Source organism: Diabrotica virgifera, chromosome 6 (genome assembly GCF_917563875.1).
Source record: "Diabrotica virgifera virgifera chromosome 6, PGI_DIABVI_V3a".
NCBI classification, from domain to species: Eukaryota; Metazoa; Arthropoda; class Insecta; order Coleoptera; family Chrysomelidae; genus Diabrotica; species Diabrotica virgifera.
This window is the reverse complement of record NC_065448.1, coordinates 233,130,159-233,142,971: the sequence shown is the minus strand read 5'-3', so window position 1 is coordinate 233,142,971 and position 12,813 is coordinate 233,130,159. Positions and strand designations below refer to the sequence as shown.

Below are 12,813 nucleotides of genomic sequence, written 5' to 3'. Positions count from 1 at the left end.
TTAATCAAACTAATCTAATAAATTACGACATTTTAAGCTAGATCGGGGTTTGACTAGTCAAACCCCGATTTCATAAAATTAAATTTCGACCTTTGCCTGACCAACTTAGTCTCTCCTAGGTTTGACTAGTCAAAGGCCGAAACTGTAATTTATTTCGGGCTTTGACTAAGACGGTCAGTCAGACCTGAGGATTGCCTAGTCAAACCTAGGAGTGCCTGAAATTCGGGCTTTGACTACAACACATATATCATATTAGTCCAGAAAGTCACTGCGCATCCGCTAGGAAAAATATTCCGATTCGGATTTTTTGCACAATCGTACTCAAAAAGGACCCCTTTTAACAAATTTGCATGTTGCCAGGACCAAAAGTTGGTCCAAAAATTTTTTAAACGTTTTTTGTTTTTTTTTCCTAAAATTATTTTTTTTTTGCATGAAACAAAGTTTTTTTAGGTTTTTTGGGTCATTCCAAACAGAAAAGGTCTTTAGTGACATTTCTCGAAAGTCGAAAGGTCTCAAAAACTATGTGAAAAACTGAAAATTTGAATGTTGCCAAGGTAGGTAGATATTCTTTAAACATCGATTGATGAAATCCCGAAGAGTTTTTTGCAATACAATATTCAAAACTCCTTTGTTTTTTAATTGCTAATCAAGCGTACGCGACACTATTTTCCACCGACAGTATGGTGCAAATGAAAGGAATAAATTCATTATTTCGTAAACCGGCGACTTTAAGGAAAAATCCCGAAACAGGTCGATTTTTATTTTTAAGTTGTGATATTGTGGCATATATGGTATACTAGTGACGTCATCCATCTGGGCGTGATGACGTAATCGATGATTTTTTTAAATGAAAATAGGGGTCGTGTGCTAGCTCATTTGAAAGGTTCTTCAATTCTCTATTCAGTAATATAAACATTTATAGAATTATTTATACAGGGTGTCCTACTACTTCTTTTTTTGTCAAATAATTTAATTTAATAAAAATTTTTTGGACACCCTGTATAAATAATTATGAAAATGTTTACATCACTGAATAGAGAAATGAAGAACCTTTCAAATGAGCTACCACACGACCCCTATTCTCATTTAAAAAAATCACTGATTACGTCATCACGCCCAGACGGATGACGTCACTAGTATACCATATATGCCACAATATCATAACTTAAAAATCGACCTGTTTCGGGTTTTTTCCTGTCGCCGGTTTACGAAATAACGAATTTATTCCTTTCATTTTAGAAATGTGATTAGAAATTAAAAAACAAAGGAGTTTTAAATGCTGTATTTCAAAAAACTCTTCGGGATTTCATCAATCGATGTTTAAAGAATACCTACCTACCTTGGCAACATTCAAATTTTAAGTTTTTCACATAGTTTTTGAAGGTTAAAAATGGCCGATTTCGCAATTTTTCAATTTTTAATCGCTTATATGTCAAAAACTATCAACTTTAGAGAAAAGTCACTAAAGACCTTTTCTGTTTGGAATGATCCAAAAAACCTAAAAAACTTTGTTCCATGCAAAAAAAATAATTTTAGGAAAAAAACAAAAAAAAACGTTTAAAATATTTTTGACCCACTTTTGGTCCTGGCAACATGCAAATTTGTTAAAAGGGGTCCTTTTTCAGTAAGATTGTGCAAAAAATCCGAATCGGAATATTTTTCCTAGAGGATGCGCAGTGGCTTTCTGGACTATACAGGGTGTCCCAGACTAATTTAGCCACGCTATATCTCTTAAACGAATAGAGGTTTTCGAATGGGACAAAAAGTGGTCTATTCTGCTTGTAATACACTTTAATATGACGTAGAAAAAATCATCCCCTAAATGTTCATCCCTTAGTTACAACCCCTAACTTTAATTTTTTTAATAGCACCCTGTATATTTTTTTTATAGTTTTGGATGTAGTCTTCTATCGTCCATTTACAACATTTTTTGAAAATAAAATCGGTTCGTAAATAACCAAGAAAATATCAGTTTAGTTTTGTTAATTATGTGTCCCAGACTAATTTATCCAGGCTATATTTCTTAAACGAATAGAGATTTTCGAATGGGACAAAAACTGATCTATTACATTTGTAATACACTTTAATATGGCGTAGAAAAAGAATTATCCCCTAAATATTCATCCCTTAGTTACAACCCCTAACTTAATTTTTTTAAATAGCACCCTGTAAGTTAGGGATGAATTTTTTCTACTCCACATGAAAGTGTATTACAAATGAAATAGATCAATTTTTGTCCCATTCGAAAATCTCTATTCGTTTAAGAAATATAGCCTGGATAAATTAGTCTGGGACACACAATTAACAAAAATAAACTGATAGTATCTTGGTTATTTACGAACCGATTTTATGTTCAAAAAATGTGTTGAATAGACGATAAAATACCACATCCAAAACTATAAAAAAATATACAGGGTGCTATTAAAAAAAATAAAGTTAGGGGTTGTAACTAAGGGATGAATATTAAGGGGTGATTTTTTGTAGGCCATATTGAAGTGTATATACGAACCGATTTTATGTTCAAAAAATGTGTTGAATAGACGATAAAATACCACATCCAAAACTATAAAAAAATATACAGGGTGCTATTAAAAAAATTAAAGTTAGGGGTTGTAACTAAGGGATGAATATTAAGGGGTGATTTTTTTGTAGGCCATATTAAAGTGTATTACAAATAGAATATATCACTTTTTGCCCCATTCGAAAATCTCTATTTGTTTAAGAGATATAGCGTGGCTAAATTAGTCTGGGAGACCCTGTATATGTGTGTGTACATATATGTAATATATAGTTTATATAGTTTTGACATGGCTTTCAAGTAGAATGTACTATTATTTTTGTAATGAGGGGTTCTCTTTTAATAATTAAATAAATTAAACAAACGAATATTGATTGTTATGATAAACAATGAATTTCAAATAAGTTTGTGTTAGATAAAAACCAAAAATATTAAAACCATTATAAAAATGTAGGGTAAATGTAGTATTTTTAAAATTCTTTTAAAAATATGTAAGTTTTTAATTATATCTGAAAGCATGCAATAAATAATGGTATGAGTTTAAGCAGAGAACAACCATCATCAGTGATCCTTGTTCTCTGGTTTAAGTATCAAAGTATCAAATTTACACTAAATATTTAAGCATCAAAAAGTATCAAGTTTCAATCAAGGAAGAAGTGATAACAAATTAAACACAAAGGAGTCAGGTCAATACATAGCTAAAGAATATATGGTTTTCAAGGATAGATAAAGATAAGGAGACCACTTAGCCAGATAAGGTGAATTGTTGAAACCATTGACCATAAGTTTTTGCTGTTATTTTATCTGGCTAGAAGCCTGACCTAGAGGACTAAAATATGATTATTGCCACTTGAGACCTATGAATTTAACAATTATATTCACAAAAGAATTGCAAACTTTATTTTGACTTTAAAACCACTACAATATGACAAGATTAAAATTAAACTTGATATACCTTTTAATTTTTTCACTAGAACACCCTCGGCCCTTGTCTCTGAAGTGGTAAGATCAAAATATTGGGTATTGGGGGACTCATTTAAAAAATGAAAATGATCTATATTACTGATTCACACCTTGGTTACGTTATGGGACAAATAGGCCTTGTATGGCATTAACCCTTAAACGCCCAAGGGTGGGTAAAAAATGTCCACCTAATGCGTATTCCCTTGTAACATATTTATTACGTGTTTAAATTTTTTGAAGTTATACTTCTTTACGGGCGTAATGACGGTGAAATTTTATATGGGAAAACCTAGCGACCGGGCGCATGCGCATTATAACTTTGTTCTGATTGGATGTTCAAATGACATGACAAAAATTATCCAATATGGCAGCTGTGGCACAGCTGTGGGACTGTGTTTGGTTATAATGTATGCTTGTTGCGTTTTAAAATTTGTAGGAAGAGAAACAACAAACAAAAAGTTAGTTAATGGTTATACTGCCTTTTTAAATAGTTTTCATATTATATTTTTGGACTTATTTACATAGAAGAGATGATTGTTGCATGCCAATGTGAAAGCTCATCAAACTGTGCCTAGTATGAGTGCCGCAGATCTCGCTTATTCAAAGCTAAAGAATCTTTCACTGGTAAGTGTTTTATAAATAGTTGATCAAATTTTGTTATGATATTTGAACATAGCCACTTTGCACGACGCAAGTGATTGCGAAATGTATTAGTCGTTATACGGGCTCCGATACCTACCTTGAACCTACCAAAATACATAAGTAGTATGTAATACTTTTTTTTACATAATTTGATTACCATCAAAATTTATATCAATATTCACCTAATATATCGATACATTTTTGGCAAAGTAACGTAAGTGACATTTTTGGCGAATCATCCTTTTCCATTAAACAAACTCTATTATTGTTTAGAAGGTACTGCCAAAGTGTTGTAAGCCTAGATATATTATGTTTGAAGTAATTCTAGACTTACTACACTTTGGCAGTACCTTCTAAACAATAATAGCTTTAGTTTAATGGAAAAACATAAAATGTCACTTACGTTACTTTGCCAAAAATGTATCGATATTGTCTTCTTACCCTATGTTTTGTTGTATTTTTTCAATTCTAAATCATTTCAATTTAAAATCAAAATAATTTGATTTACATAAGTTAAAAATGTCAAAAGGTTAATCTGTTTAGTTAGACGATCTTCGCACATAATGACAAGCTGCCTCTGTGGTGCAGTTTTAATGCGGGTGAATCCCAATACAACGCAAATACCAGCCGCGTGGTAAGTTGGTTCGAATCCCAATAGAAACTTTTATTTTTTTATTTTTTTTTATACATTTTATGATTGTAAGTATATTTATTATATAATTTTATTTTCAGAAAATACGTATTTAGTTAAAAATTTTTCCGACAATTAATGTTCAGAAATCATTTGTGGCATTTTTAATGTGTTTGTGTGTGTTTTATTTTTTTATTATTTTAATTTTTGGCACTGTTTTAATAAAAATGTTTGAGAAGTATTAAGTATAAATTAATTTAATATTTAAATAAAATATAAATAAAAAGTATATTAATTTCGTTTATAATCATATAATCATATAATCATATAATAGAAGTATAACTTCTTACGTGCGTACAAAGTACACACACATTCTTTTTTTAAAAATTATTTATTGTTAAAAAGACAACCCATTATCGAATGTTAATTTGGTTCTACCAATATTTTTGAAAATAAAAGCAGCATCTTGAGTTAAATATGGCTGGGCATAAAAAGTACACCCTTGGCAAAACTTGTTACTAAAGGTTTCTATATAATTTCTCGCTGGTAGGAAGATAATCCATATAATTATTGATGTATAATTACATAATCTACATAATTATCCGCCAATGAGGAGGCTGAAAGAAAGAATATGGAGAAAATCGACAAATCTGAATTACTGGCTTTTACTGGTATGTTAATTTTGATGTACATTGTAATTTTGTTGTAAGGTTTGTAAATTGCTTATATTAATATTTTAGAAGATGCTGTGTTTATTAAGCATAAGATTCTTAAGTTTAATCCATTTTCAACAACTCTCAATAAATATATTAGCTATTTTCGAGGTGGACATTTTTTACCCACCCTTGGGCGTACATGGAACCTAAAAAAGGTTGGGCGTTTAAGGGTTAACGGTTGGCTGCGTCAACTGAGTCATAAAGCACGGTGGCAAATAGGGTACATGAAACCTACGTGCCTCATAACGCAGTCAACATAAGTGTATAAATATCTCTAAACGCAGCCAAGGTGTTAAAACATAAATAGGTAAGCATTTATCATGAAAAACTCATTTTAAACCAATTAGCACCATAATAGAATAATAACATCAATACCAAAAAAAGTTATGACATGATAAGCCTCAATTATATTAACCCCCAAAAAAATGAAAAAATTGTACGTACAGTACAACCTGCCATATCCGGACCTCCACCTCCCCATATCCGGACGGTTCTGCGCCATCCGGATCTACCGAAATCTACCGAGAAAGGCAGTCCTGCTGTTGGACAACGCACTAAAAGAAGAACTACAAGATGGCGAAATAATGTATTATAGAATCTATAAAACGTGTCTATCGACGAAAGTTATTGACGGCGTTGATTACTGGAATGTATGAAGGAGAAAACGTTTCAGAGACTATAAAAGAAGTAGTGGTCTTGATATCCGGATTTTTTTATATCCGGATCAGTCTGTCGCCACATTGATCCGAATATGGCATGTTTGACTGTACTTGTAACTTGATTATTATATCTTAGAGCCGTTTTACATGACCTATATTGACTTCGAAAATTATTTCAAGAATAATAATAAAAATGTACGTAGTAAAATTATATGTTTCCATTGTTCCTTGTTTTACACCTACAGTTAAATCGTAGAATGATGAGGTACATGGAACAAGTTATTATTTCTCAGATCATGGTTTGGAATATTAAAGTTTATTATTTTAATAAAACAGGGCAATTGATTTCACTATTTAATAGTTTATAAATAAAAGCTAGATCATTTATAATTCTACGGTCTTTTAAGGAGTGCAAATTGAGATCACTACTGATAATGGTATAGTTGTGGTTTAGTTCAGTAACATTATATCCCAATCTGTACGCTGCAAATCTTAAAAACTTATTTTGAACTCTCTCGAGACAAACAACATGAACATTATAAAATTGTGACCAGACAATAGAGGAGAATTCTAATATAGATATAACCAATGATGAGTAAACAGCCTTTATTGTATTAAGGGATAGATCAGCACAACTGCAAAGTATATAACCCAATACTTTTGAAGCCTTTGCTGTCACATAGTTAACGTGATCCACAAACGTTAAGTTTTCATCGAATATTGCTCCTAAATCCTTTACTGTTTTAACATAAGAGAGCGCTTTACTGTCGATGACATATGATGATTGATATTTTTTTGCAACTTTGTGGAAGCTAATGAAATGACATTTATTAACGTTTAAAAAGAGTCTGTTTTTGTTACACCACTCAACTAAATTATTGAGATCGTTTTGAAGGAGACTATGATCTTCATGATCTTTGATAGATCTGTACATCTTTAAATCATGCAATGAGCACCTTGTGGAAGTCCAGATTTTATCTGTATTGCATCTGACATAAATGAACCCAGTTTGACTTTTTGTGTGCGATCTATTATAATTGTTGTGTAACGCATGCGTAGTGTGGAATGTGACTGACATTAAATAGAATTTTGTTATAAATAAAAGGCCACTGATGAAAGGAAACTAAGTTAGAGGTAACATAAGAAAAGAAGAAATGTGAAATAACATTTTAAGGTTATAAGTTGAAGACTTTCATTTGTTTATTTTTTACTGCGCAGAAACTCGCGCAGTTTACTCAGAAAACTTTCTACAATATAGAATAGGTTCTTAATTTTTATATTGAAAATTATCATAGGAAATTTCAGACTAAATCTTGTGTTTTACATCCAATATTTTTATTAGATAATTTTTCATGGTAGTTATCAGCATCAGTTTCGAAGTAAATCTCGGTCATGTAAAAGGGCTCTTAAGGATATAATAACTTATGTTCACATTGTTTAAATTAGTACATATTATGTCAAAATTTACATCCAAAAATACATCACATAATTTATGTATATGTTCATTTGTGACTAATAATAACCATAATAAAAAAATGGAGTCATAAACTTAGCCCTTTCAGTCACCATGTTCGTTTAAACGCTAATTCTTATTTTTTATGTTGAAACACTGTGATTGTCTCCTCAACATCGTCTCTGTACTTTGTACTAGGCATAATAATGTTTATGGGCGAAATTTGTTGTTCATAACTCTTTAAAAGAATCATATATTTCATCCTCCAAGTTTTAAACTTTGATCTTTGCCAACAAAAACTCATGATTGAAAGGGTTAACAAGTAATGCCTAATGCTATTTTACTGTTCTGTTAAATTTGTGAAGAAATGAAAAAACTCTAACATGTGCTAGTACTTTTTTATGTCATCTGAAAGACAGTCTAAAACATATCACTTACCTTTCTGACTTGTCATATTCAACTTCAGTACGCTTACATAACCTTTTACTGGGATTTAAGTTATTATTAGTTCTTTTAGATTTATTATCTGCTTGTATTACGTTCCTATCTTCTGTAGTTTTACCTGAAATAACAATGCAACAAATAATGAGATACCTACTCATATAAAGACTGTATAAAACAAAATGCTATATAGAAACAGAAATAACATAACCACTCACAAGACAGGAAATAATAGATGCCATTAAACACTGAAGAATAATAAAGCCCCAGGGATCAGGGATTGACCACATACCAGCTGAAATTCTAAAAATAGGAGGACATACACTGATAGATAGATATCATAAACTAATAACAGACATGTGGAATACGGAAACTGGAAAAAAGCAATTATATGCCCAATCAACAAGAAGAGTGACAAACAGCTACAAAAACTATAGAGGCATATCCTTACTCTGTGTGAGATATGAGATGTTTTTGTGGATCATAAACAGGAAGTCTGTCACAGTAGTAGTTACCAAACTCCTCCGAAACATCTAAAGGTGGGAAACTATCAATACAATGTAAATTTATAGGTTTCTATTGATAATTTCCCATCTCCACTAGTTTCATCTCTAGTACTTTCACAACATATTATTGTATTGTTTTCCGTATCTTACATTATTTTGCTGGTTATTAGCGCATTTATTACTGTATAAAGTGGCAAAATGTAGATCTCATATCGACCCATGCAACGAAGACTATTATTGTAACTCAATTTTGGTTGAACTGAGATAATTGCGTTTGAAAATTTTTGTAAAGAGTTTGCTGTAAGAAATGACGATATCTTTGGAACAAATACTCCTTACACACTGAAATTTCTGATATATTATATTTAAAGGGTTTTAAGGGATTTCACGAATCAAACAACAAAAAACACATTTTTTTGCTAAATCTTGTAGACTTACTATAGTTTTTGTTACGCTGAAGACCAGGTTCTTATGGACCTGATCTGATCAGCAAGATAGGGGTGATACAATGGACCCGCCGTAGGAGGTCTAAGTGTCTGAAGGGCTCACAAGTGGGCCCTGCCCCGATATACCATTACCATAGTTTTCGTTGAAGCAATTAAGGAAAAAATAATACTTACTGTAGACTTAGTAACAGCAAATGACGTTATCTTTGGAAGAAATAAGTTTTACAAATTTAAATTTCTGTTATATTATGTATAAAAGGTTTTAAGCGATTTCACAGATCAAACATAACAAAAAACAGATTTTTTGCTAAATTTTGTAGACTTACTATAGTTTTCGTCCAAACAGTTACCGAAAAAATACTTATTCTAGACTAGACTTAGGGAGCGTTCAAGTATTACGTAACGCGATACTTGAAGATTTTTGACCCCTCCCCCCACGTAACGCACTCTAACGGGCATTTAACTATTGCGTAACTCAATTTTTGCAGATTTTTGACCCCCCCCCCTTCAACCTGCGTTACGTAATACTTGAACGGTCCCTTAACTGGTAACAGATTTATTAAAGCAAAACAGTACTATTTAAAAAATTGTAATAAAAAACATTTCTATAGTTAATCGGAATAACTAAAATTAGAGTCTAACTAGAGAAACTAGAGTAAGTCAAACAGTTTAACTCAAACTTGTAATACCTTCTGCTGTTTCTTGCAATGAAGACTACAGTAACTCAACTTACTATAGTTTTCGCTTGCAGGAGTGTGGGTCAGTAAACTTACTATACACATGCAAATGCTTTACTGGTTGCCTTAAAATTAATACCTGATTTACCATACTTTTCCACCAAATAAAGCTTAAAAAAAATAATAATACCATAAGAGTAAGTCAAATGTAACGTTTTTTGAGTTACAATTGTCTTCGTTGCATGGGTTGATATGTAGATGACACATATTTTCGCAATAATTGCAATGCCACCCAAAAAAGTGACATTACACTTTTAACCCTTTCAGTCACCACAATCGTTAACAAACATTAACTTTTCATAAGCACCAGCTATAGTAGACTCACTCTATAACGAGAACTGAAATGGCGGACTAATTACCTCGTTATAAGTGGATCTCGTTATATCAGACAACAATAATATTGTGTATACATATGAATATATAATTTTCTAAAACATTAACTTCCTATAATGAAGCCATTCGGAGCCATATAAGATGCTAAATATTGTTTCTTCAACAATAAAGCTTCACCATCATAAATTGTAAATTTTCTTAAAATAGGTATTCAATATCGGTTGATAGATAAACAGAACAGGAAGAAGTTTATTATAGGCGGTGGATTTTATTACAGCACTATTCTCGATAACCACACAGATGTTGGGAATTTCTGTATACAGCAGTTGGGGTATTTATTTATAGCCATTACACCGTTAAAAACAGGTAAAAATACATATTCTACAATTTCATTTTTCCTTGTTTTAACCAAGTAAACCTTGTTGTAGAGGTGTTACAGCTCAATAGGAATTTCATGGGACATCTAATGTACCTCGTTACAAGCGAAACCTCGTAATAACTGTGTTTGTTATAGAGACAGTTCGACTGTATAGCTAATTCCCATTTTTTTCGTTGAATCACACTGATTGTTTCAAGGAACCTCATCTCTGTATGTTGTACTAGACATACTGTCATGCTTATTCGGAATACGCCAGTTTGGATGATGAGTACTGCATGGTAACACTTGTTTTGAGGTTAGCTCCGGTTCGTGATATTTCGTTTGTGTTTAAACTTATCAGGTAAGTTAAAATCTGATTTTAATTGTGTGGTTGATTTTAGTTCAAAGTAAATGTTTTTTAAGATTTTTCGTGTATTTCTTTTATATGCGCAACTCGTGAGATACTGTGTTCGTTTAACAAACATTACATTTTTTCAGAAAAATGTTTATGGGCAAAATTTGTTGTTTATGTATGTATTACACCATTCTTAGGCGTCAACGCCCTTCGGTAGGGATCTATGGGGAAGTATTACTGAGCCACAAGCCCTTATCCCTTGCCGTACTGCTCCCTCATAGGTCGATCAAATGCCCGCATATTCCAGTCTAAGCGCCAGATTCATATTTAGAATTTTATACTGGTGCGTTAGCCTTTTTGTTTTTCCGATGGCCTGGGCTGGGCTTGAACTCACATACCTCAAGGCGAAGTGAAGTGTGGGTCAGCCGCTAGTCGCACTGAGCTATCTGATCGAGTTTATTGTTGTTTATAAATCTTTAAAAAAATCATATAAGTACTACATCTCCAAGTTTTAAATTTTTATCTTTGCCAACAAAAACTCATGACTGAAAGGGTTAAAGTAACACACAAAAAGTAATTAACACATGCGTGACACATCGCTCATATATATGAGAGACAGATATTTTGCCAGGGGCCATGTCGCTCATTATTGATATAATCATATGACTAACTTTCATGGCTGTGGATATCAATGGCCCCTGACAGTAGTACATAGATATAATAACAAGTAGATTAGGCCAGGTGCGAAAAATAGCATAACGCGGAGCAATTCTGGTCGGTGGTCTATCTATCTCTCTCTACTGGCACTTAGCTTTCTCTCTCTAGCATATGATGGGCGCCGCCTCTGTGTTTGAGTTGTTCCATTACTCCCACCTCTTGGTAGATACGCTCCGCTCACACTCGCACGATGGACAAAGATAGCTAGACCACCATACTTGATATTGGCATTACACCCTGATGCATTGAGTGGCATATAACTAGCCAGGGCCTCAATTTTTGACTTTTCGCTTCGTTATCAAATGTATTTGCTTCATATACTAAACAGATACAAAACGAATACATTCGATAATGAAGCGAAGGGTCGAAAATCAAGGCCCTGGTCTATTGTTAACATGTCTCTGGAGTAGTATCCTGATAAGTGTGGCACTCAATGTGTTAAAGAAACATTATAAACTATGATTTATCAAATTAGGTATATTAACAACAATAGTCCATTATCTGCAGCTGCAGCTAAAATTTACATGAAGGAAAAATCTTCTAGCAACAGGTAACAGTTTGCTTAAACACTAACTGTAATTGTTAACCAATGAAAACAAATGGGTAAATATTTACAAAATGTGCCAAGAGTGGCTAACCCAAACCCTACACTACTACTAACGTCTAACGTAGAAGATACTATATAAGACTATTTTAATTAATTGCTGACTTGATAGTTGCACATTTTTGTGTACATTTTTACATCAACATAAGTTTTTTTACAAACATACCTGTATTGGTATTTTTGCCGGTCCCAGTAATAGGCTTTGTAATTGAAAAATTAAATACAGCTGGAAGTTTTCTGATACCAGTTAAACTATTCTTTTCCATATTTCTCAAGCTTGTGGTTTTAAATTAAGGAGAAGGTTAACCATCAACAGAAGTTGATTTAACCAACTCTTAAATCGGTTAAAAACAAATCAAAGCGGGATTTAAAAACGTACAAATATAATTCTACAATAAGTCCGTAAGTTAAAAAAACACATTTGAAAGCAAAATGGACGTTATTTCGTTATTATTAAAGTTAAAGACCTAGAAAACTTTTTAAGAAAAATGTTGAAAACATCGATGTGAAGTTTGCAATAGACTCTGAGTAAATTCTTATTCTTTTTTTGAATGATCTAGAACATTTGGCGGTAAATTCAAAACTTGTTTTGCATAAATTGCCTTCTTCTATGCTATCAATAGCCACATAGAAACACACCTTAATTTAAAATGTTTGGAGATGAACAAAAAAAGGGTTCTGGAAATTTTGATAAGAAATTAGAGTGTATACTGTGCAATAAGCATAATACATAA

At 32.2% G+C, this 12,813-nt stretch overlaps 1 protein-coding gene across 2 annotated transcripts in view; it reads right to left on the bottom strand.

Annotated features, from left to right (window-relative positions):
* The window catches only part of LOC114339437 (uncharacterized), a 138,700-nt gene extending 125,920 nt beyond the window's left edge, over window positions 1-12,780 (bottom strand). For both annotated transcript variants that reach the window (XM_050654717.1, XM_050654718.1), the window contains exons 1-2: window positions 12,246-12,780; window positions 8,021-8,144 (exon numbers count right to left, since the gene is read on the bottom strand). In XM_050654717.1, coding sequence (XP_050510674.1) covers window positions 8,021-8,144; window positions 12,246-12,345 — 224 coding nt within the window. In that variant the 5' untranslated portion in view covers window positions 12,346-12,780. The remainder of the gene's footprint in view (window positions 1-8,020; window positions 8,145-12,245) is intronic.
* Between the last annotated feature and the right edge of the window lie 33 nt (window positions 12,781-12,813).